The 27290-nt window shown below is 35.2% G+C and overlaps 1 protein-coding gene across 1 annotated transcript in view; it reads right to left on the reverse strand.

Moving 5' to 3' along the window:
* Positions 1 to 705: 705 nt before the first annotated feature.
* The window catches only part of ARY (Aldo-keto reductase on Y), a 344889-nt gene continuing 318304 nt past the window's right edge, over positions 706 to 27290 (reverse strand). The window contains exons 3-5 of the mRNA XM_070998084.1: positions 1644 to 1813; positions 1240 to 1582; positions 706 to 1182 (exon numbers count right to left, since the gene is read on the reverse strand). Coding sequence (XP_070854185.1) covers positions 883 to 1182; positions 1240 to 1582; positions 1644 to 1813 — 813 coding nt within the window. The 3' untranslated portion in view covers positions 706 to 882. The remainder of the gene's footprint in view (positions 1183 to 1239; positions 1583 to 1643; positions 1814 to 27290) is intronic.

A 27290-nucleotide genomic window follows, 5' to 3' on the forward strand; every position in this document is an offset into this window, starting at 1 on the left:
TTTCTCCCGTGTACAGCAACACCTGCTGAATATTAATTTCTAATAATAAGGCAAAAAGGTCACGTGATTAGTATTGTCACATGGTGGTGTGGGGTTGCGGGCAATTTAGTGTACTCTTTATGGATATGATCCTGACATTTTTATGACATCTAAACCCCTTAAAATCAGATAATTTATGGATTATGCTAATTGTCCCAGAACCCGCATACATTAATGAAGAGGCGGGGGCCATTAATATGTTAGTTAGTGAGAGGCGGGGGTCATTAATATGCTAATTAGTAAGGGGGCGGGGGCCATTAACATGCTAATTGTCCCAGAATCCACGTTTCCCTACTACTATGGGCCCTCCGACGTACCAATTCCAGCTCTTCCTCTTTCAACAGAAGTGTTCGTCACCGTTCTCCACTCTCGCTGCTCGTTCGCTTCCTTGGCTTCGGAATTTTCAATCACTGTGCGATCTGGCCACACCTTCGATGCAGACGACGTACAGCGATTCAAACTTAGAACTATGTTATATATATATATACGTATATGACAATACGACCACGTAAGCGATGTCAGTAAACGATAATACAACCTCATTTCCATGGCATACAGAAGCCACAGTGGCCAACCTATAGAATGGTCAGGTCTGGTCTTTTTATTTAAGAGAAATGGGTATATTAATAAAAAAAAGAAGACTTTTTTTCAAATATTTTATTTAACATTGGCATCGCACCCTGTTGTTTTATGTATTAAAAAGTGGGGCACAACACAACACTCGAGAAAAAATTGTTTTCTTTATCTAACCTTTTGGATTTTCAGAAAAATAAAACGGTTTAAACTGTATTTCATTAAATGCTTATATGTATATCCATTTTTTTCTCTTGCTCATTTTATTTTTTATTCATCCGTATTAGGGTGTTCATCTATTTCCCCTTCTTGAATGGTAGGATCGAAAAATTTCAATTCTTCAATTTGTGGCACGCTTACTTTCGAACTTTCAACATTTTCAATAATACGCTCAAAAGGGTAAAAAATATGATCAATGACAATTTCATATTTTACGATTCGACTTTTTGGTTTTATGCCTCGTAATAATCGTGTGTCTGAATCATCTAATTTAAAGTCAAAAATATTTAGGTTTTGCTTTATATGTAAGGGGTTTGATGCTTTCGGTATTGGTACTACTCCGTAATCCACCTAACAAACAAATAATTATAGTACAAAGCTTCCAACTTATTGAACTATGATAAATACCAAATATCTTAAGACAATCTGACCTGCGGAACGCTTGTACTTCTTCACCAACCGTTTCATACCTTCCGAAAAGAAGTACACAGGACAATGATTTTCTCTATTTGGTTGACCAAGTGGCGAGTAAGCTGTTACAATAATTCCATTGTAGCGGCAATAATCCACTAAGTCCTTTTGCAAGAAGCCTGGCCAGATCTCAACTTGATTAACTACAGGCTTAGACGAACTACATTGTATAATCCTTTGAACCTGTTCCATATTAAAGTTTGATAAACCAATACTTCGAACCAATCCTAGTTTAACCAGGTCTTCCATTGCCCGCCAAGTGTCTAGATAGTCAATGTCACTACAAAAATTATAAAATTATTGTATTCTTTTTGTTTACGTATTTTATAATAACTACTTACACGGTTTGTAATTGACTTCCCGACATTGGCTGAAGAATTTCATCGCACAAGTGCTTATAGCCTACCGGGAAATGCATTAGATAAAGATCAATGTAATCAAACCCAAGTAATTGAAGTTGTTGTTGACATATACGTCGGACGTCTCGTGGATCATGATGAGTATTCCATAGCTGCAATATTTTCCAATTATTTCAAATTGCTATTATAGATCGTATAAACATATATAAAAACTTTTCTTACGCTTTTAAAATAGACCATGAAAACTGAGGGGGATTTCAAAAATTTGTGACAGTATGTACTTCTGAGGGCAAACAGGTAGGCAAATTTGATTGAAAATTATATGCTTTACTTATTTTTTTAAATCATTTTCAACCTCTTTAAAAAAATCCCCTCCCGATGATATACACTAATGCCAACGTTTTTTCCAATCCTCGAAATATTCCCTTTTCGGTGTAGCCTTTAGCGCCTTCATCGATTTTTTTATTGCCTCAATCGACTCGAAACGAAACGTTCCGCAAACGACTCGAAATAGTCACGAAAAACGTGTAAAATGTGAACCAGTGCATTATCATGTTGGGCTGGCCAGTTAAAAGTTTGGAAACAAAAATCGTTAACACAAATTCACCTTACTTTTTGACCATATTAGTAAATTGGGAAGGACGTTCATCCTAAAATTGTATTTACTTGTTTAAATTATGCTATTTAATTCCTAACAATTAGAAAAAAGTTATTACTTTTGTTCCGAAAAATAATTACTTTTGATCTGTTTTGCTTAAAAAAAGAAATAAATAACTACACTGTAGTGATAGTCTTTTGGTTGTCAAGCCTTGACAGGATTTTATTTCTCTTATATTAATTCAGCCTTGGAATTTGTGGTATAATTAAGGAAAATCACATATTTCATTTTCTTTTTGATTATTCAAGAATGGTCATTTTTCCTTTATACGCCATACGCAATTAAATAGTTACAGATCCCTTACTTACTTATATCTTATTTTTCAAATAATTGTAACACCAGAAATTGTTCTTGTTTTGTAACGACTCACGATCTGCTTAAAGAAACGTACAACTATTTTTGATGATTTTGCTTTTGTAAGGCTATACATCGGTGCAAACAAGGGGATAACTTTATAACAGGTCGGGTATTATGCGAACCCAAAAATTAAATAGGGGGAACATAATCTTTAAAGGATTCTAAGCATCTATGCCAAACAAACTTTGGTCCACCCCCCTCTTAAACCCGAACAAAAAATACCTTCTTTTTCGAAAATATATTATAGTAGTCGACACAGAAATATTAGTGAATTTAAAATCCCATATTTGTTGTAAAACAGGCACAGGGTGGCCCAAAAAAGCAAATCCTATTCTCAGCCCTTCCCATGGTTGATTTAAATGTTCAAAAAAAATGTGGGCATTAAATTATGTTTTGACCCAAAAGTGTGGTACTTGTGAAATCGCGGTTTGAAAAAAACATTTAACATTTGAATAAATATATCTTACTCAATTTAATTGATATGCATGTTAATAAATGTCATTATATCTTAAGTCGGTCACAACTTATGGTCACTTAATTAATCTGTTCACCTCGACTCACAAAAATGTTGATGTGAACACGCTTTAAAAAATACAAGGAAAAATGCATTAAAACAAGAAGAAGCTAGAGCAGTGATTTTAAAAGTTGGCCAGGTTCCCGATGTCTTCCTGTTTAGTGAACGGTTTCTTATTGAGATGGAAGGCCTCCGACTCGAGGTAGTCGTCGTTGGTGTTCGGGGAAGCGTCTGACGTAGCCAGAGAAGTCCTCGCAACAGTCGACCGAGTCTCCACTCAACTGAGCGGTGAATTTGCCTTTGAAGACCTTAGCTACCTGTCTCCCAATTCGGAGTTCTATGCTGTCCCTAACGTCTCGACGTAGTTATCTTCCTCCTTGCTGACTCTTACGGTTGTATCTTTTTGACTTTGTCTTTACTTTAATTCTTGATGACTGGTCCATCAGCGCTGGGCCCGTACATATGGACCTCCTGGTACCGTTAATCCTTGGCCTCTCCTTTCGCTCTCTGCGCACGGCATTATAAGACGGTCCAACGTCCACCGTTATAGAAGTTATCCGCTTGAGTCACAGATCAATAGCGACCGCGGCCAATAAGTGCCCACGGATGTCGTCAGCGAAACTCCTTTTGACGAGCCGGGGTCTATAGTACAGCAATTGATCTCAGCCACCGCGCAACTAGTACTACGGCCAACGACTAATCAAAATTCGTTCGCCGAACGTGCAGTTCGCTTTTCATAATAAAACACTTAGGGTATTCAATTGCGTTGCAAAAGTGTAAACTTTGTAAGTTTGCCAGACGAGAATTGTGAACGCCCTCTATTTTAAAATATCGTTGCAGGAAATTGACGTACACAATAACGCCAACTTTTAAATTTTTGTGAAAAGAAGGCTATGATATTTTCTGTCATTAAAACCCAACTTTTCAGTATATTTTTAGTATTTTAGATAAAATTCCTACCCATTATTAACCCCCTATTTCTACACAAGTACAACAGATTTGTATACATAGGCTGGGGTGTTGTAGGCCTTGAAAACTATTTTGTATGGAAATTGTTGTTGGAACTGCTTACACTTTTACACTTTTCAAACGATTGCAACGCAATTGAATACCCTAACTGAATCCAACGCCGCATGTTGATTACCGACTGAAACTGGTGGTGCGGTCATTAACGCTGTATAACCAAACCCTGTCACAAGCGTGGTACCAAAACATATAAACTGTGTACCGCAGCAAAAACTAATATTTGTATCACGGCTGAAACCTGATCTTTCATCCCTGTGTATTATGGCCTATACCCGTAGCAAAGTTCAGTTTAATGAAAAATTTAAATTTCATATGCTTGGAATTGCTCATTTTGCAACTGCGTGCTCGACCAAATTTAGCCATGTAGACATTTTTGTTACAGAGTAGGAATATAACAAAAAATTCCTTCTAAATAAGATGGAAATCCTTCTAATGAGCCGTCTACAGCGCCCTTTACTTCTTCCTCTGTACCAAACCACTAGATTCTTTCCTACTGTTTTTCTATCAGAACATAAAAGGTTTCTAAGAAAGCTGACTATCCAATAAATTTTTTTTAAAGAAAATTACCAGACCGAGTATGGAGTCCTTTTTATAATACATTAAACTAATTTATGCGGAGGTTTCAAGGAATTTGGGCAAGTCATTTTCTTTTATCGAATAATCAAATATGAAAATAAAATGAAAAAAAAATCTAGAAGTCAAAGATGCTATTGTCATAGTTTTAATGTCTTGCATTAGAACTTTATAGTTAAAAAAATGTTATTATGTTAACGAAGTGAATTGAATTGTGACTAGCGCACTAATTTATAAGTATTCTTGTACTTGTAGAGTTAGGAAGAGTGAAAACCAAAATAAATAAATAAAAAAAGATGCTATTGTAACGCCCCCAAACTTGACAGAAAAATCATGATCACTTAATAGACAGACTGTCAGTTTCTGTTTCAATTCCGCTTGCGATCTGAGCCTAAAAGCAAGCGAATCTAGTCCCAGTTTTTGTTTCCTTTGTTGCACCACGTTGACAGTTTATGTGGGATTTCATATGGTTGGTACAGAAAGGTACGCTAACCGATCATGTCTTTTTCGAAATCTGTATAATTTTCATGCGGAAACTAAAGCCTGGCAGAGCGGTTAAGGTATGCTGCATTTCTTGTACTTCCATCGGATGAGAACTAAAATATATTATACAAATACAAATGTAGCATACTTTTGTAATGATTTTCTGATATTGGATTGGATTATCTATACCATATACAATTCCAATAAATTTTACTTTTAGTTCGTTTGAAAGTTCAATCTATTAAGAGAAAAACGCGAAAAACTGAATCCATCTAACTATCCTAGGTAAGAAATTACAGATATTCTTAGTTCCGAAGCTTGCCAAACTGGAAAGCGAACAAGGAAGAACGCTATAGTCGAGTACCTCGACTATCAGATACCCGTTACTCAGCTAAAGGGACCAAAGGGAAATGGAGATATGCACGCAGCAAAGCGAGATTAAAATGCGCCACCTACCGGCGGTAGACAGATGTAAGCGTTATGGGCGTTAGAGTGGGCGTGGCAATTTTTTTTTGATCAATCTTTAAGTATTGACAAGACCAATACATTTCAGTTAAAATATTTTATCTAGCATTAAAATTGTGGGCGTCACAGGTTTTCGCGGTTTGTGGGCGTTAAAGGGGGCGTGGCAATCTTTTTTTAGGTAGGTATTGATGAGAACAATACATATCCGCTAAAAATTTGTATTCTATCATCAAAACTGTAGGAGCCACAGTTTTTTGCGGTTTGTGGGCGTTAGAGGGGGCGTGGCACAATAGCCTAGCTTCCATAGTTTCCGAGATCTGAGCGTTCATCCGGACAGACAGACGGACAGACGGACATGGCTAGATCGACTCGGCTAGTGATCCTGATCAAGAATATATATACTTTATGGGGTCGAAAACGCTTCCTTCTGCCTGTTACATACTTTCCGACGAATCTAGTATACCCTTTTACTCTACGAGTAACGGGTATAAAAAGCAAGCAAAGAATTCGAAAGGACGACAGAAAAGAAGTGAAACAAGAAAGGAAGTTATTTTCGGCAAACCGACGTTTGTATACCCTTGCAGTTATAAGAAATAATCAATGTTAGTAAAACCATGTATAATTTTTAAGGGTTGTTGCCAGCTTCAGTGATATTTGTGTAAAATTAAATTTGTGATGCTGAAAAGTTAAAATATTCAATATCAAAGAGTAAAAAAAAATACGATAAAAATCAACAAAGCACAAACCAAAAAAAAAATATTTCATTAATTCTCTGACCGTTTCATTGACAGTTATATGTTAGAGTCGTCCGATTTTTAGTAAATTTAATTCAAAATTCCTAAAAAAAACAAAAAATGATACTCCCAATAGTACAAGGTCTAATTTGCTTCATGTTATTTTTCTACCAATTATCCGATTCCTATGGCAGGTTATGATATAGTCGTTTAATTTTGATAAAATGAAGTTTAAAACTCGGAACTAATTAAAAATGTTCCAAGCGTAGAGTCGATTACCTCGGTTATCCGATACTCGTTACTCTGCTAATAGGAAAACATAGATATGGAGATATGGAAACAGTAAAGCGAGATTGAAATGCGCCACCTACCAGCGACCTCAATATATTGTTATGTGGGCGGTAGACAGGTTTAGGCGTTATGGGCGTTAGAGTGGGAGTGGAGGAGATTAATACATTTCAGTTAACATTTTTTATTTTGCATGAAAATTGTGGGCGCCACAGATTTGGGAGGCTTGCGTAACAAACTTGCGCTGCGTACAAGGCTACGGAATCTATCCTTGTTCATACTTGCGATTTTTTTAAGTTTGTGGTCGGTTTTCAAGGGTCAATCAATAGGTATTGATGAGAACAATACATTTCAGTTAAAATTTTTATTCTAGCGTCAAAACTGTATGAGGCACAGTTTTGGGCGGTTTCTGGGCGTTAGAGTGGGCGTGGCACATTGCTGAAACAAACTTGCGCTGCGCAAGAAGCTCAGGAATCCCCATGCCAAATCCCAATAGCCTAGCTCTCCGAGATCTCAGCGTTCATACGAACAGACGGACAGACGGACATGGCTAGATCGACTCGGCTAGTAATCCTGATCCAGAATATTCACACTTTACGGGGTCGGAAACGCTTCCTTCTGCCTGTTACATACTTTTCGGCGTACGGAATCTGAATCTTAAATCCCAATTCTCTATTTTATAGTTATCGAGTTATCGGCGTTCATACTTATGATTTTTTGAAGTTTGTGGGCGGTTTGTGGGCTTTAAAGTGGTCGTTCAAAATTTTTTTGGGTCAATCGACAGTTTATTCCTATGGGAGCTATAAGAGGGACTCGTCTCGACTCGTCTGGCGATGCTGATCAAGAATATTCATACTTTATGGGGTCGGAAACGCTTCCTTCTGCCTGTTACATACTTTCCGACGAATCTAGTATACCCTTTTACTCTACGAGTATAATATATAATTTATACTTTATAGGGTCGGAAACGTCTCATTTACTGCGTTGCAATCTTCTGACTGAAATCATAATACCCTCTGCAAGGGTATAAAAAGGAGACTATTGGTAAAAAAGAAAAGACGAACATCTAAGACGCAGACTATTCAGATTAAGTAACTCAAAAAACTTATAATTCAAAAACTCTTGGTTCCAGTCAAGCGGTCGGCAGCGGCCTATTAAGTGATCATAGGGAATTGTTCTGCCCACCCGCTGCTCAGGTACAACGTAGATGTTCGTGTGACTTCGGCATGGGTCTTCGGGTTTTACTTTTCTCAGCTTCAGCGCCCTGTTTTGCCGCTGCGGCATAGGCTCTCAGTGCAAAGCAGAGATTTGATTCGGAACGCTATTTACAATCTATTTTTAAGACAAGTTGAAAAAAGTTTTGAAAGCTTCGACGGATACTTTGATTACTGATGATGAAAGATTTTGCTTCTTCTACGGCTTCTTATCTGATGATGATACTGATAGCCCACTCCCTATAACTCCCGCCAGCCCCCTGTGACGAGTAATAGAGGTGGAATTTTAATAAAATTTCTGGTAATGCTACTTTTTCGACTAAAGCACCTAAGCCTGACCGCCTTTGTGATAAAGGGTGTTACTGATGCCAAATAACTTATGAATCTCATCAAGATTTAAGATAGCTACCCTTCTAATGGTGACACATACAGGGCAGTTTAACATCTCTTGTGAAGTAGTAATATCCCGTTTAAGTGCAAAGTGATCGATCTTTCAGGATCGTAGTCAAAGGCTTATATACATCTGCGGATACTGAAGATATGAAGGCTGATTTAGGCGCAGCTGGTCATGTTGTCTGCAGTTTTCACAACCCCCTGGTAAGAACAATAGTAACATACCCAATATGTTCTTTGTTGATTCTATCCTTTTAAAGTCGAAAACGCTTCAAGCCTCTAGCTCTCATAGATTCCGAGATCTCAGAGTTCACACGGAAATACGGCCAAGACTTGATCTACTGGTGATGCTGATCAAAAATATATATATTTTATGGGGTCGAAGAAGGGTCTTTCTACCTTTTATATTCTTATTGAAAAAAACTTTCTTAAAAATCCTCATTACAACAAAGAAAATAATAAAAAATTTGAAACCCAATAAAAAACAATAAATAATTTAATCATCGTATTTTTGGTAGGGACTAGCAGATTGAAGGTTTGTAATTCCAGTAAAACATGTCCTACAAATGCTGTTCCTATAACTAAAAAAAAATACTTCTACTAATCAAGTTAAGTAAATTACTATAAATGTAGGATTGGTGAATTTAGTATTAGTCTATTACCCTTGCAGCGTAAGAGTAAAAGCGACATCGACGGTTTAGGCCCTGTTCCTTATTTTGAATTTGAATTACGCTCCTACAGTCCGTTTATTATTTTGTTATCCAATACTATTAAAGAATATAGAATAGAATAGAATAGAATAGAATATAGAATACATTAAAGAATATAGAGTACATAAAAGAACCTCGAGTCTTTCTTAGAAAGCATGGAGTAAGAAATAGCGACGCTACCAAGAGAGAGAGTGCAGCAAGTCGTAAAGTGAAGAGGTCGTCCAGTGCGTGGTTCCGCGAAGAAGTCGGTTTTAAAGACACATGTATACGTTATATCAAGAAACATTCATCATTAAAGTTTTAAGTAACATTTTGTAACTATTCCCAAAATAAACTAAATTTGTATTATCCCACCTAAATTGCGCTAAAATAATCCGGATAAAATTTGGATAACAACTCATGTAATGATTCGAAGTTTCATAATCTTGAAATATTGAATGGGGCTGGTAACTCTACTAATTTATAAGTACTAAAGCCCTGTTAGCAATATTAAATAAAAGGTGAGAAGTTCATTAGTTATGATATTATTCGAATGGGTCCTATACAAAATTTCGCAAGTATAAAACAGGCAGAAAGAAGCGCTTCCAACCACATAAAGTAAATATATTTTTGATCAGGACCACTAGCCGAGTCGATCTAGCCATGTCCGTGTGTCTGTCCGTTCGGTTGAATGCTGAGATCTCGGAAACTATAAGAGCTAGGCTAGCTTTGGCGAGCAGATTCATGAGCTTCTTACGCAGCGCAAGTTTGTTTCAAAAGAGTGCCACGCCCACTCCAACGCCCTCAAACAGCCCAAAACTGTGGCTCCTACATTTTTGATGCTAAAATAAAAATTTTAACTGAAACGTATTGTTCTTATCAATACCTATCAATTCACCCAAAAATTCCACGCCCACTTTAACGCCCACAAACTTAAAAAAAATCGTAACTGAAACGTATTGTTCTTATCAATACCTATCAATTCACCCAAAAATTCCACGCCCACTTTAACGCCCACAAACTTAAAAAAAATCGTAAGTATGAACACCGATAACTCGGAAACTATAAAATATAGAGAATTGGGATTTAAAATTTAGATTAGTAGTAGGGAAACGCGGATTCTGGGACAATTAGCATATTAATGGCCCCCGCCCCCCCCTCCCCCCTCATTAACGTATGCGGGTTCTGGGACAATTAGCATAATCCAATAAATTAACTGATTTTAATGGGCTTTGAAGTCATAAAAATGTCACGATCATGTCTATAAAGAGTAAAATCAATTGACCCCATCGCCCCCACATCCCCATGTGACAATATTGATCATGTATCCTTCCCCTCATTATGTGCAATTAATAGCCAGGTGAGAAAGGTGCACGTGAGAAAGGTCGCACAACCATAGTATCCAAAGGTTGTTATCTTAGAGGAACATATCCGATCATGTTGGGGAAAGGTGTGATCACGTACCCTTTTGCCTCATTATCACAGGTGTTGCTGTGCACGTGTGAAAGGTCGCACACCCAAAGTATTCGAAGATGGTTATCTTAGAGGAACATGTCCGATCATGTTGGGGAATAATGTTTCCTATGATTATAAAACTAATTTAGAAATCAAAAGAACCCCAATAAAATAAATCTCACAAGTTAATGATTCTCAGATGTGGAATATTTTCAAATACGTTTAACTGGAAAATTGTCTAAGATTCTCTCCTTTCCACAAATGGGTCATAAACATGTCATAAAAGTAAAAGGGATTCAAGCAAGAGCTACCCGAACATGCGCACCTGTCAATTACCTGACCGCAATAAAAGGGACACATGCACAACCCAGAAGGCGCACGCTCATTGACAAGATCATGGGCCTCACGCCAACGACCTCATACGACCTCATACGACGTTCCCATAATAGGGGTTGAAATCACGACCGCGCAACAACTCGCAAGTAGCCGACATATCTCAGTCAAGGAAATATTTTCCATTCTCCGCACCTGTAATTTTAACTCGAAATAAAAAGTCAGAAGTTTATTTTGTAGCATAATAATACATTTATTCATTTATTTTGGTATTGCGAACATGTTTTATTATGTTATTTAATCATTTTCATTCTTTTTTCTAGATTATAGTATATATTAATAATGTTGAGTAATTCCTTTTTGTAATCAGAAATTCGATGGCATACACAAGTATCAACTCCCTCAGTGGCTGCATCATTGCTCCACACGCAGGTGTCCATATGATTTCCATGAATTGATGTTTTCATGTTACCTCGTTCACATTCAAAGAGTTTGGATTGTATGAACTGGAGCCGTACATAGTGTGCATTAAACAGAATTCCGTTAAATACATTCAGAAAGTTATTTATTTTAACTGAATGCATGTTGTCTATCTAGGTCAACAATCTCGTCTTACCCTTTTAAATATGCTTACACAATTTATAAGAAAATTTTATACAGGTTTTCATCTTCTTCTTTTACCCAAAAATATGCATTCTCGAAATTCAACAAATGAAAATCTTTGATTTTTCCTCTTCTTTTACCCAAACATGTGCATTCTCGAAATTCAACAAATGAAAATGTTTGTTTTTTCCCAAACTCGAAATGATTTTTTCCAAACTGTCCCCTATTGGCTACCTGAGTATGATGGTGTGTATAAAAAATGACCTTTCCTTTCCCACCTGCAGCAAAGTATGTGCGACCTCTTCTAACCAACACTCTCCTTAGTTCTATTGATGGTGTCCTATTGGTTACACATGTATCAAATATTTTTCAAAATCAATACTTCTCATCTCTTCTAACCAATGAATAGTCGATATAACCTACTAGAATTACCTTAGTTTTAGAATTTAAAAAAATCTTAAGTATGCACCTCTCATCTTCAATATTATCGTACACGCCCACTTCAAACACTATAATTGATCGAGGACAATAGTTAGTCTACCAAAAATAGTCTTGAAGTGGGATACTCTGCTACGTCAAAACGAATAAAATAAAAATGAATAACCAAAATCAGTTTTGTCAATCCTGCAAGTGTTTCTTGCTAAAGAATAAGTGGGCAAATCATGTCCGTTCGGAGTTGCATAAGCGAAATGCAATTCAACCCCTTGACGGAAGAGTCAAAAAAATTTCTGAGGGATTCAAGGGCAGAATACTACATTACATGTATGTAAACGATGGATCGGATTTGATCTTACCAGAGAGTTTCTTGAGTGAAGCTGGATTGTCCCTGCTACCTCATCTCAGCATTCTGTTAGAAAGTTATACTTCAGCAAAAGTAAACTTTGAACTGTTTGCAGAGTATATACTTTTTAAAGATGAATCTGAAGAAATTGATATGAAAAGTTTTCAAAGTAAAATGACGACGATGAATAAAGATTCTGACTTAGAAAATATCTTCCATTAACATACCATGGAAATAATTTCAAAAACACAAGAATTTCAAGAGAGAGATAGTGGATGGTCTCTTATAAAATGGATTCGCTTTTAAATGAATGTGAATCATTATACACCGATGGCTGGTTCATCTTTCATACCACTACCTCGTTTCCTTTTAACGAAAAAAGCAATAGTTAACGTTTGTAACGAAAATGATCATTATTGTTTTAAATGGGCTTTGATTTCTGCCTTAAAAATTGTTAACAGGCCGCAAAGATGTTCGGCATATAATATTGATATATCGCTGGAGATAATTCGTATAAGTGATGAAATAATATTAGATTTCACAGGGTTGGCTTTCCCCCTTGAAATAAAAAATTTTTTAAAGAAGAATACTCATATGAGTTTAAACGTATTCGGATATAATGAAGAGACGAGGGAAATAATTGGACCGCTTTTTCAATCGGAAGTGGAAAAGCCTCTTCATATCAATATGATGTTTCTGGTAGAAGGTGGAAATGGACATTACATGTACATTAAAAATATTTCAAGGTAAATTCTTTTATACATTTTTATCTCTTTTAAGCAATTAACTAATTTGTATATATTTCTCTTTCAAAGACTAATGACTGCTCAAAGAGGAAATCAGAGGAGGGCGCAATTTTTCTGCAATGTGTCTTTGAATTTTTCCGGAACCCAGGAAGCTGCATTAAAACACAAGACGCTCTGCAGTAGGAAGGTTTCAAAGATGCCGCACCCCCAGAACAACACACTGGAATTTACCAAAGTTCAACATCAGCTTCAAGTTCCATTTGTTGTCTACGCGGATTTTGAATGCATTCTGGATCCGAAAAATCTTGAAGTGAGCCCCAAATTATTTAATATTAATGAGCATATTCCAATATCATATGCGTATTATATAAAGTCTGCTTTTGATTCTAGACTAGATAAATTTGTTTTAGAAACAGGAAAAAATTCGGGAGTAAGTTTTGTAGATTCATTGATAAAAAATTTAAGTAAATTGAAAGATGACTACTTAAATAAAATAGTTCCTATGAGAATGACTTTGGATGACCAGCAAATATTTGATAATTCATTGAGTTGTTCTATTTGTCAGAAAGATTTAGGGACTGATAGGGTTAGAGATCATTGTCATTTCACAGGTCGCTTTAGAGGTGCAGCCCACTCTAAGTGTAACTTGGATTATAAAGTTAACAAATTCATACCAGTATTTTTTTATAATTTTTCGAAATACGACTGTCATTTATTTATTCAAGAGTTGGGAAAGATTCCCGGTGAAATTTCCGTAATACAAATAAATAAGGAAAACTATATTTCTGTCTCAAAGAAAATAAAAAGTTTAAGTGGAAATAGTTTTAAAATTCGTTTTCTCGATACATATAGATTTATGCCATCAAGTTTAGACACCCTAGCTTCTAATTTAGTTGATGATCAATTGAACACTGTTAAATCATTTTTCAGTAATGATATAGAATTTGGATTAATGCGTAAGAAGGGTATATTTCCCTATGAATATTTAGATTCCGCTAGTAGACTCGAGGAAACTTCCCTCTCACCAAGGGAAGCATTCTATAGTAATTTAACGGAAAGGGAATGCTCTCAGGAAGATTATGATCAAGCTCTTAAAGTTTGGTCGCATTTCTCTTTTCCACTCTTAAAGATTATTTAGAATTATATTTAAAAACTTATGTATTTCTTTTAACCGACATTTTTGAAAACTTCCGAAAAATTTGTATGCAAATTTATTCACTTGGGAGGCAATGTTGAATTCTACAAATATTCAACTTGAATTGCTGACAGATATGTATAGATTTATTCAAAGTAGCATTCCAGGTGGTTTAGTTCAATGTTGTCATAGATATACAAAAGCAAATAACAAATATTTGTCAGATTATGATTCCTCGAAGGAGTCTTCATTTTTAATGTATGTAGATGCGAATAACTTGTATGGTTGGGCAATGTCACAACCTTTACCATATAAAGATTTTAAGTGGATGTCTACCACAGACATAGACAATTTTGATATTAATAATATTCCAATCGATAGCAAATACGGTTATTTTTTGGAAGTGGACTTAATATATCCATACCGTTTACATGATCTTCATAATGATCTTTCATTTTGGCCGTCAAATTGTCTGGCCTCAAAAGAGGATAAGTTAAAAAAATTAATTGTCGACCTGGGAAATAAGAAAAATTATGCAATACATTATCGGAATTTGCAACAATGTATACAGAATGGGTTAGTATTGAAAAAGATCCATAGAGGTGTTCAGTTTTTACAAAAGCCTTGGTTAAAGAATTACATTGATCTAAACACTTTACATAGACAAAATGCAAAAAATAAATTTGAAAAAGATTTTTGTAAATTAATGAATAATTCTGTTTACGGAAAAACAATGGAAGATCCCGAGCGCAGGGTCGTGAGTTCACGAAATCTTACAATTGAAGACTATAAAAATGTTTTATTATCTGGGGCCTTTCTATATGGTAATAGAACAATGTCTAGATCAAAATCACAAAAAATAACTACAGGTAAATAAAAAAATTCTTCGTGGCAAAGATAACAAAAGAAACCGTAATGTTAATGAAAAACAATTTGTAGAGTTAAGTAATAAAGACCATGGTACCACATCAATAAAACATCAGAGATTAATTGAAAAAGATATTTTAGAAAATGTTGAATGGCTAGAATCAAATTCATTTTGCTTGGGTGTGATGATACAAAATAATTATGTGAACGATGGAGAATCATTAGATAGCCTTAAATTTCAAAAGGAACATATTGAAAAAGAACTATTTTATAAATCAGTTGAATTGGAGATGTTTTATTATGATCGAGATTTGAGAAAATGATTTTGAGTTTGTAAAAAGTATTTTTATTATATTTAATTTTAATTTAAAACATTGTACAAACATATTAATATTAAACTTAATATAAGATAAGATAATATGTAAATAAAAATTAATTAAATAAATCATTTATTATACTACAAAATGTCTTCCTTGTTTATCCAGCTAGTCTTTGAAAACCCGAGCCACTTAACCAAAACTTTATTTCCTTTTCGCCTTACAACTTTTTCAACTAGGTATGTGTGGGGAAATCGTGTTTTTTCAGTTCTTCTTTATAGAATCCGCCCTGAATCGGGCTACCATCTAAATCTTCAAGTAAGTATGTTTTAGGGTATGTGTTCTTCACCTTCTAATTTTAAAGATTTGTGTTGTATAGTTTGGGGTATACCCTTTCTCAAATACATGTTTATATTTACTGATACGAACGTGGTCCCCCTTACGGAATTTACTTGCAACAAATATTTTCAGGTGATTATACGATGTTTGTAATATTTGTTTTTCATTGGAAGAATTGACTTTACTTGGACTCATTTTTATTGTTCTATGCTCTCTATTATTATATTTATTAATTAATTGTTTATACATATCTATCCACTTATATTTTCCATTGAAACTAAACTCACGCCACATTAATTCTTTAAGAGTTCTATTGAAACGTTCAACTATTGATGCTTTTAGAGTACTGAAGGTTGAATAATGATTTATCCTATAACTTTTCATTAATACCTTAAACTTAGAATTAAAGAATTCAGTGCCATCATCAGTTTGCAGGTTTCTTGGTGTTACATGACCCGATTTAAATATTCTCTCCATGGCTTGGGAAACATCATTTGCATTTTTTGATTTTAATGCCTCACCCCAAGCATATTTCGAAAATGTGTCTATAACAGTCAACAAGTATCGGTACCCATCATTAGATTTTGAAAAGGCTCCCATTTCAACCAAATCTGCTTGCCACAGATCGTTTATACCCCTTGTAATCACTCGAGATGGTCCGTGCAACTCATTTACGATTTCTCGCTTAATCATATTCTTCTAATAGGCTGAAAAGCAACACCTTCTAACTCAATTGTGGTTTTTTTCGGTAATGATATCGGTTTTGTTAAATATTTAAATATATAGTCCTCAATGGTTTTAATCTTTTCCAGAATTTTGGCAAAAATTTGGTCAGCGCTGTCTGCCCTCTTACTATTTAACTCAATTTTATTTTCTAAGCTTGAAATTTTTGTGAGTCGACGATTAACATTTTGAGTTATAATTTTTCTTAAATCTTCTTCCAACTTTCCGAGGATCTCATCAGTATATTGTTTCGTTGCTAGATCATTGTTGTCTAAAGGCTTAGATCCGTTTTTGATACGTTTATTTTGAGCATTTAGATTACCGTCCTCATCGATGAATAATCCCTCAGTAGAATTAACGTCTTTTCAAATTTTCTGATCGTTCCTTATCAACAGAAAAATGTCCAAACTTGTCGACAGACATGATGTTTATAAATGTAAAACATATTTGTCCTTCCTATTTATACTCATTAATATATAATCCTTTCTTCACGCAATTCCTCTAATATTGAAAAAATTTCGTTATTGTGGCTGGTGTTACCCGCTCCTTTTGATGCTACTAAAATTTCCAATCGTTCGACTAACTCATTTACATCATTCCAATATACATAGTTTGGATTTGATTTCTGAAGAGTCATGTAACCAAAGCCTGTTTTTGAGCGAAGTGGAGTAGACGTTGTAGGACTGAAATCTTTGTCTATCAACTTCTTAATAATAAGGCTATATTTGTATGCTCGTGTACCCTTGATTCTGTTATTAGGTTTAAAGCCTACTCTATGTATATTCGTTTCTAAAATAATTTTTTTATACATTTTCAAGTCTTGATCATCATAGTTTTCAGGTTTACTAAGAAAAATTAGAGAGTACAGACCAGGAGTCAGATCACAACTCATTCCACTAAAAAATGTTATTTTATTATTTTTAATTTTTAATTCTTTATCTCCCAAAGTTAATGAATTGTTTGCGTATCTTTTTAGGTCCATAACCCTTATCCAACACATTTCCTCTGGTCAAATTACTGATATAAAAATCATAATTATAACTAGTGTTCTTATCTTCTAGCTCTGCATCCACACCCATATCGGCCTCTCCTGTATACATTGGTAAAGGTGTTGTCCCTTCTTCTTCACTCTTTTCCGTCTCCTTTTTCTCTTCTTCTATATCTTCCTCTATATTCGTTTGTGAAAAGAATTGATTATAGGAATCACTATCATCGAAAGACCTTGGTGGAGTTATGTTTCGATTAGACTGCGGATCTTTCTCATTAGTTGTAAAGTAAAAATCGTCAAGCTCTCTCTCATCATCATCGTATTTCCTAATTTGCTTCATTTCACGCTTTACTTTTATACTATCTTTTACATTAGAAATCTTTTGTTTTTTATTTTCCTTAACAAGTTCATGTAAGGGTTCAGTAATAGGTTTAAAAGTTTTTGACTTGTTTGAGATCATCGAATTTTCGCTTCAAAGCAAATCTAGCTTTGGTTAACTGTGACAAAATATTCATTGTAGTATATTGTTCAAACTTTATAGGTGAAAGATTTAAAATTTCCGAAATTCATGTAGTCACTCCTCAGTTACTAAACAAATACTGTTTAGGGAACGCCAAGATCTGTAATATTTATATACCATTTCCGAATAAAAAAAAGATTCGATACATTTTCTTCATTATATTTTAAAAAGTGTATTTATTGTTATATTCTTAAAATCTCAATCTTTTTAATGATTACTGACTTATTTCTAAATACAAATTGTCATTACTTTTATAAATATTAAATTTTCCATCAACCATTTCATTGATGATATCATCTTGAAGAGAGGTGTACCTTTCCGGCATGTACAGATTGTGCTCCTCCAACTCGAGAGCAATAGATTCTCCAACCTTTGTTGTTTTGCGCTCCGATGCATTTTCAGACATCCTTGTCTTCGATAGCAGTGTCTTTTTATTAAATTTATTGAACTCTTTAACTACAATGTTCATCTGGTTTTCCTGATTCATGATGGTTGTTGAGTTTTTTGGACTTGGTACAGTTGTTCCACGTTGTTTTTAGCTGTATTTTGATGTTTACTACCTGTTTAGCAGTTGTTCAGTACTTGTTTCGTAGTTGCTTACTACTTGTTTTAGCTGGTTAATAGCTGTTATTAGATGGTTATTATCTGTTTAGTAGCTGTTAACTAGTTGTTTACTAGTTGTTATAAGCTGGTCACCAGCTGTTTTGAGCTGTTATGAGCAGTTATAGGTTTTTTTTGTTAAGAATGATAAAAAATTCTTGTCCTCTAGATGACGTTCGATGTGAAGTAGAAACTTAGACTGTGAATTTGAACGCGTGCAGGTCCACTTTTTATACCATACAGAGTTCACACATACACGTACCCATACATTGATTTTCAACCCCCCAAATGTAAATTAACCATTTAAATATACCAGTTTTGACTCCACATTTTCTACGAAAGAAAGTAGAAAAGCGAGGCACAGGTGTCCACAGTTGTATGTATCAAAGTCTTGAACTCTATCGTAGTTGTATTGTATTCTATGTCCCAAGTATTTCACAACTTCTCTAGGTGGCTGAAGATTTCCAAAACTGTCGAAATGATGTATATTATTTTTATTTTTATTATATGCAACCCAATGTGTACCACTTGATCGTGAATTATCTAAGTTTACTATACCACACTCCCTACTTTTTGGTGCTTCTGGGAGTAGATCTCTCATAAACACCCCTCTAAAATGTGGGATATATTTCCTAGCAAAATGTATAATGTCGATACTTGATAGTGGTCTATTGGGTAGCAGAGAAATTAGTTTTTTCGCTTCTTAATTCCTTTCCCCTTACTATAGGGCTTAAGAAAGAAACCATAACCTTTTCTATAGGGTTTGAGATATAATCCTTCTCCTACAGCAACACTTTCAATTTTCCTATTGTGACGTTTTTTCTCCTCCATATCCTCCTTAGCCATTCTCGCATTGTTAATTGTTTTTGCAATTGCTGCACTACCACGTGCTAAACTACCAAGAGCGCTGAGGGCTGTCAAGATCGGCACGTTTGGTAGAAAACCTCCAATTTTGGGTACATTAATTACACGAGGTACTTTAACATTTTTCTTAGAACCCATTGATTGATGAATTGATTTACGTGCAAATTTAATTGCACTCATAATGTCTAATGGTTTTTGTTTTTTTAATGCCTTAGTAGCAGCATTAATTACAGTCGAAAGGTTTGTCTTCTTCATTTTATTCTTCAATATCTTTTTCCTTCCTTTCTTTTCCGTTTTATTCAATCCCATACCAAATTTATTCTTGGCTTTCATTATATTTGTAACAAAGTATGCTGCTGCTCTTTCACCAAGACTGCTATCTGATGCCTTGACACGCGACCAGGCTTTGTCAATTAATATGGAGTCTGCCCTATGTCGTTCACTCAATACCTTGTTTTGAGAATATGCAATATCGTGCTCTTTGCAAGCTTCATCCAATGGGTTTATTCCTTGATCACCACGTTCCAACCGTTTCTGTACCTTTGTACCCGGTCCAGAAAAATTATATCTCGGAATATGGGCTTCAAACGGTAATGTATTAATGCGTGTTTACAATTAAAAATACGACTGATGCGATTATAAAAACGTTTCCCCATTTTATTGATCTTTAATCATCAAAGATTTCTCATTGAATGAGGTACATTAGGTTAAAAGATGCGTTTAATAAGTCAGAAACAAAAAATTGTAGTTAGAAATATTAACGATGAAAACGAGAAAAATCTACCGCCACGACATAGTGCTCTCTTACCGAACACAATAAGGGCTCTAATTGTTGGGCCTTCGAATTGTGGTAAAACTAATATTATGATAAGTCTAATAGAGAGTCCTAATGGATTAAAATTCGAAAATGTTTATATATTTTCAAAAAGTTTATATCAACCTAAATATGAGTACTTGGAGAAATTAATCAAACCGATTAAAGGAATGGGATATCATACATTCTCCCATAATGAGGGTGTACTAGACCCTAGTGAAGCTAAAAACAATTCCATTATGATATTCGATGACGTAGCTTGTGAAAAACAAGATAACATAAGATCTTATTTTTGTATGGGTCGACATAAAAATATCGACTCTTTTTATTTATGTCAAACGTATAGTCATATACCTAAACATCTGATTCGTGACAATGCCAACTTTATTATAATGTTTAAGCAAGATGATTTAAATATGCGGCATATATATCGGGACCATATTAACACTGATATGAATTATGAAACATTTGTAAAAATTTGTCAAAAATGTTGGGAGGACAAGCACGGATTCCTATTAATTAGCAAGGATAACGAAATGGATAACGGAAGATACAGAAAAGGATTTGATCAATTTATTATGATTTAAGGAGTAATTTCAATATAAAGCTTGGTTAGATACTTACAATCCCACAGTTTATCAAGAGATTTCAATATGTCTAGATCACTTGCATTATCCTTGAATGGAAATAGTTCTATTATAAATACTAACTTTTTTCCACCTATCGAATTGAATGGTCGATATGAGTGCGCTCTTATCGATTTTAATATGTATAATTCGATTCCAAATATTGATGAAAAAAATAACCTCTTCCACATCGGTGACAAGGTTATTACAATTCCAACTGGATCATATGAATTGAATGATATCACCGATTTCATTTACAATAAACTATAAGACTATAGCCTTGAAAATACATTTAAAATTCAAAGTAATAATAATACACTTCAAGTTGAAATAACTACCATGCGAGAGTCAGTTTACTTTAATAAGGAAAGATCGGTTGGACAGCTGTTTGGTTTCCATCAAAAAGTACTAGAACCACATCCTACAAAAACCTATCGATCAGATCAGACCGTGAACATATTAAAAATTAATACAATTCGTTTGGAATGTAATATAATCAGCGGTTCATATGTAGATAATACACCGAATCATACATTACATGAGTTTGGCATTAATGTTCCGCCTGGGTATAAAATGACAGTGACACCACATAACCTAATTTATTTACCAATCAACTGTGACGAAATAAGCACACTATCTATACGCATAGTTGATCAAAACCGTAATTTGGTGAATTTACGTGGTGAAAACGTTTCGATTCGCATGCACATTCGGTTAATAGAATGATTATTTATAATAAAAGACGTAGCTTAAGTCCTCAGCCAAGCATTACAATTGTAAAGCTATAGAAAGAGGATCAAAAGTAAAAAGAAGCTCACTTACTTTGAAAAATAAAATATTTTTAAAGTCGTTAGGCTTGAAGCTTCGAGTATAATATAAAAGGTGGAAAGGAAAACAATGAACGAAATTTTAAATGTTCGAGAAAAGGTTTACTCAGATGAGAGTATTTCGAAGATAGTTTCATACTTATTCATCGTATAATCAAACATTTAAGCCACACGATGAAATTCGAATTACTATTCAAAATCAAGACTTGTACGTGCTTCCTCACGAAAGTTACCTTAATTTTCAAGGAATTATTAGAAAAGATTCACCGAATGGACCTACAACTGAAAATGTTACCACTTTTTTTAAAAATAATTGTATGGCTTACTTTTTGGATGAAATTAAGTACGAAATAAATGGATGTGAGATTGATAAAACACGATTTGTCGGTATGACTACAACCCTAAAAAATTGTATATCTCTGGATAATCTTCAAAGTCAAAATCTATTAAATTCCGGATGGAGCAGTGGGGACGAAATATCTACGGGACCCCACTTTAACTTTTCTGTACCATTAAAAAATTTATTGGGATTTGCTGAGGATTATAAAAAAGTTTTGTTAAATTGTAAACACGAACTAGTGTGATGCTAACTAAGAATCTTGGTGATGTGTTTGAACAAACCAGAAGTGAACAAACTTTTAAGTTGGAAATGACGAATATAACCTGGAAAATCCCCCATGTAACTCCGAGCGATTTTGCAAAAATTAAGATGTACGATATTATTAAAAGTGGTGTAAACTTACCAATCGCATTCCGGAGTTGGGATTCATATGTAAACCCCAAATTGGGGTATGGAAGTCAACACAGCTGGAATGTGAAATTTTCGGCTAACCGCGAAAAACCAAGATTTGCTATAATTGGATTTACACTAAATGGAGAATTTATCACAAATAACTTATCAAACTTGAAAGTTCACTTGAATTCAGAGTCATGTCCATATGATAATCTGAATGTTGATTTTAGTAAGAATCAGTATGCTCACCTATATGAAATGTATACAAGATTTCAATCTAGTTACTATAATCGTGAGTCACAACCATTTTTGACCCCAAATGAATTTAAATTGAAGGCCCCTATTAGCTTACTGTCTCCTCATACATGACCGTTTAGTTGAATATAACCCATTAAACGGACTAGTACAACGAGTTGTTTAACATTAGAAAAATGTTGAAAGATACTGTTTCGATTGAATGATTAAATGAATTTAAATTGAAGGCCCCTATTATTGTGGTTGATCTTTCATATCAAAACGAGTCAGTGAAAACTGGTCCTATTGATGTGAGAATTTCAATAGAACTGAAGACACCAAGTCATGAAAATACCCAAGCTTACTGTCTCCTCATACATGACCGTTTAGTTGAATATAACCCATTAAACGGACTAGTAGAAAAATGTTGAATGATACTGTTTCGATTGATGTTCAAGGTTTCTTTGATAATAATAATAATTTTATTTTAAAGGAAATTGGAATTGTATTTATTCGAAAAAGATCCAAACTTGAATAATAGTATTTTAATAGAACCACCATATGATTTTACTTTGCTAAATACAAAATGTCGAAAGACTGCAATTTGGTTAACTAATACACACCACAAAATTTTTTGGAACGATGGAGAGAACAGTTTTCCACAAACTCGAAAGTATCTGAGGACAATTACAAGCGGAAAACAAATTATTTGTAAAGGTGTGAAAAGAAACGATTTCTACAGAAGTTTTTTGGGAGTCGTCAGCTCATTAATATCGAGGAAATGGGCTGTCCGGCATTAAACAGGTTTAAAGGAAACCGGTTTCCCTATTGTGAAACACACCTTAAGGGCGGGGTTTGTGCTCTAAACAATGCATACATTAGTTTGACTTTTTTTAAAAGTAGCTCCAAAACAATAAAATAATTTTTATACATCATTTTAAAGTTGAGACTAGACGTGTAAAGACCTGCAAGAAAATAAAATTAACAAAATGAAATTTCATGAGGAAATTAACCAATTTATTGAACAATTTAAAGGAGATATAATTGGTCAGCATTTTCAATACCTTCTAAACACAACAAGGAAGAACGCTATAGTCGAGTACCTCGACTATCAGATACCCGTTACTCAGCTATATGGAGATATGCAAGCAGCAAAGCGAGATTAAAATGCGCCACCTACCGGAGGTATACAGATTTAAGCGTTATGGGCGTTAGAGTAGGCGTGGATCAATCGATAGGTATCGACGAGACCAATACATTTCAGTTAAAATTTTTTATCTAGCATGAAAATTGTGGGCGTCACAGGTTTTCGCGGTTTGTGGGCGTTAAAGTGGGCGTGGCAAACTTTTTTTTGGGTCAATCGATAGGTATTGGTGAGAACAATACATTTCAGTTAAAATTTTTATTCTAGCATCAAAACTGTAGGAGCCACAGTTTTGGGCGGTTTGTGGGCGTTAGAGTGGGCGTGGCACTGTGCTGAAACAAAATTGCGCTGCGTAAGAAGCTCAGGAATCTGCACGCCAAATCTCAATAGCCTAGCTCCCATAGTTTCCGAGATCTCAGCGTTCATCCGGACGGACAGACAGACGGACAGACGGACATGGCTAGATCGACTCGGCTAGTGATCCTGATCAAGAATATATATACTTTGTGGGGTCGGAAACGCTTCCTTCTGCCTGTTACATACTTTCCGACGAATCTAGTATACCCTTTTACTCTACGAGTAACTGGTATAAAAACTATGTTCATGAACCGAGGTGGACATGATCTCAAAACTACGAATTATGGTGAACACTTTACGTTTTGTAATCCAGAAATGACGTCGGAAACGTGCGCCTGCTTCTTCTATGCAAATCGCCGGAATCAAAGCAGAAAATTAATTTCTATATATAACAAAAATGTTCGCAATACCAAAATAAATGAGTAAATGTATTATTATGCTACAAAATAAACTTCTGACTTTTTATTTCGAGTTAAAATTACAGGTGCGGAGAATGGAAAATATTTCCTTGAATGAGATATGTCGGCTACTTGCGAGTTGTTGCGCGGTCGTGATTTCAAGCCCTATTATGGGAACGTCGTATGAGGTCGTTGGCGTGAGGCCCATGATCTTGTCAATGAGCGTGCGCCTTCTGGGTTGTGCATGTGTCCCTTTTATTGCGGTCAGGTAATTGACAGGTGCGCATGTACGGGTAGCTCTTGCTTGAATCCCTTTTATGACATGTTTATGACCCATTTGTGGAAAGGAGAGAATCTTAAACAATTTACCAGTTAAACGTTCTGGGGCGGAAACAAAAATGTGTATTTGAAAATATTCCACATCTGAGAATCATTAACTTGTGAGATTTATTTTATTGGGGTTCTTTTGATTTCTAAATTAGTTTTAAAATCATAGGAAACATTAAGTGGGGGCGATGGGGTCAATTAATTTTACTCTTTATAGACATGATCGGGACATTTTTATGACTTCAAAGCCCATTAAAATCAGTTAATTTATTGGATTATGCTAATTGTCCCAGAACCCGCATACGTTAATGAAGGGGGAGGGGGGGCGGGGGCCATTAATATGCTAATTGTCCCAGAATCCGCCTTTCCCTACTACTTAGATTCCGTACGCCCACTCGAATGCCCACAAATCGCTTAAATCTGTGGCGTTATATAAAAAATTTTAAACGAAATGTATTAGTCTCGTTAATACCTATCTATTGATCCAAAAACAGTTTGCCACGCCCATTCTAACGCCCATAACGCATATTGAGATCGAGGGTAGGTGGCACATTTACTGCTTACATATCTAAATTTCCTTTTGGTACCTTTAGCTGAGTGTCGGGTATCTCATAGTCGAGGTACTCGACTATAGCGTTCTTCCTTGATCACCCGTTACTCTTAGAGTAAAAGGGTATACTAGATTCGTCGGAAAGTATGTAATAGGCAGAATGAAGCTTTTTCGACCCCATAAAGTATTTATATTCCTGATCAGGATCACAAGCCGAGTCGATCTAGCGATGTCCGTCCGTCCGTATGAACGCTGAGATCTCGGAAAATATAAGAACTAGGCTACTGGGATTCGGCATTCAGATTTCTGAGCTTCTTGCGCAACGCAAGTTTGCTTCAGAAGGGTACGTCGCCCACTCTAACGCCCAAAAACCGCCCAAAACTTTGTCGCCTATAGTTTTGACGCTAGAATACAAGTTTTAACTGAAATAATTTCAGATTTAGATTCCATAGCCTTGTACGCAGCGGAAGTTTGTTACGCGAATACTCTAACGTCCACAAACCGCCCAAATCTGTGGCGTTCACAATTTTCATGCTAGATAAAAAATTTTAACTGGAATGTCTTAGCTTCGTCAAAACCTATCGATTGATCAAAAAAAAAGTTTGCCACGCCCACCTTAACGCCCACAAACCACGCCCATGATTTGCAAGCTAAAATAAATTTTATCTGAAATTTATTACTCTTGTCAATACCTATCCATTGACCAAAAAAGTTTTCCGCACGCCCATAACGCTTAAATCTGTCTACCGCCCACACACAATCTACAATATAGAGTAATGTCATCTTTTATTTGTTATTGTAATTCTTTATTTAAAATCCTGTCCCCATATAGAGTAGACATCTTTTATTTGTTATTGTAAATCTTTATTTAAAATCTTTATTCAAAATCTGGAGCAGCATTAGTGCCGCTTCCAAAGTCAAGTTGTTTCTGACTTGACAATTCTCCTTAGGTTCTAGGCATGGTAGAATTATACAAGGTAGTCCCGTCGGCTGCCTAATCGTTCGGCTTTCAGTTCGTTAACGTGCTTCAGCGATATTGCTATCCTTTTCACCTGGACGTATTGCGAGTATCGTTAACGGACTAAATTTTGCCGACGGGACTACCTTGTATAGTTGTGCCATGGTTATAAGTAAGCCTAAGTCTCGTAGCTGCGCTGCCTACAGTTGGATGGCAGAGAGACGGCTATGTATATCTTATGTATGTTAGTGTATTTAATTATGCTCCCTTTAGCTGGAGCGCGAGGGTATATGTATGTACTTGAGTTTGGCTGAGCGGCCGGCGTGTGCAACAGAATGCTGACACTTGCACTTTCTGTGAGCGCGCCGATCGACTCATGTTTCGGCCACTTAGAATGGAATTGGGAATAATATTCGTATTAAAAGAAGTATTTCTAGAGCATGGCCATGCTAAATGCAGTTATAAAAAAAAACGTTTTTAATCTATCCTTATGAACTGTTTGTTTTTTGTTCTTAGTATTCGTTATTATATTGTTATTTCTTTCTCCTATTTCTGTTACTTTATACGGACCGGTATATTTATAATTTAACTTATGACCTGTTTCATTTTTCAAAAAAACTAGTTTTGTCGTAACTAATTTTCTGTTTTAACTTATAAGATTCTAGCATTAGTCAAGCTCTCTTAATTGCCTGTTCTAATCTAAATTTGGATTCCTTAGCATAATCTTCTATATTATAAAGGGGATTTATTTTATCTATGCTATTAAAGTGTTTTGGTAGTTTTGAAGTTTTACCGAAAACTAGCTCATATGAACAATAGTCATGTGCCATTGATGGGGTTGTATTAAAACAATAGACGAAGTATCGTAGCCATACATCCCAATATGTTTTGTCAACTGAGATGTATGAACGAATGAACTCATTGAGTGTTCTGTGGCTTCGCTCCACGGTACCTACAGTCAGGTGGTGGTGTGCAGTTGAAGTTATTTTTTTAATA

Source organism: Drosophila suzukii, chromosome Y (assembly GCF_043229965.1).
Source record: "Drosophila suzukii chromosome Y, CBGP_Dsuzu_IsoJpt1.0, whole genome shotgun sequence".
NCBI lineage: Eukaryota > Metazoa > Arthropoda > Insecta > Diptera > Drosophilidae > Drosophila > Drosophila suzukii.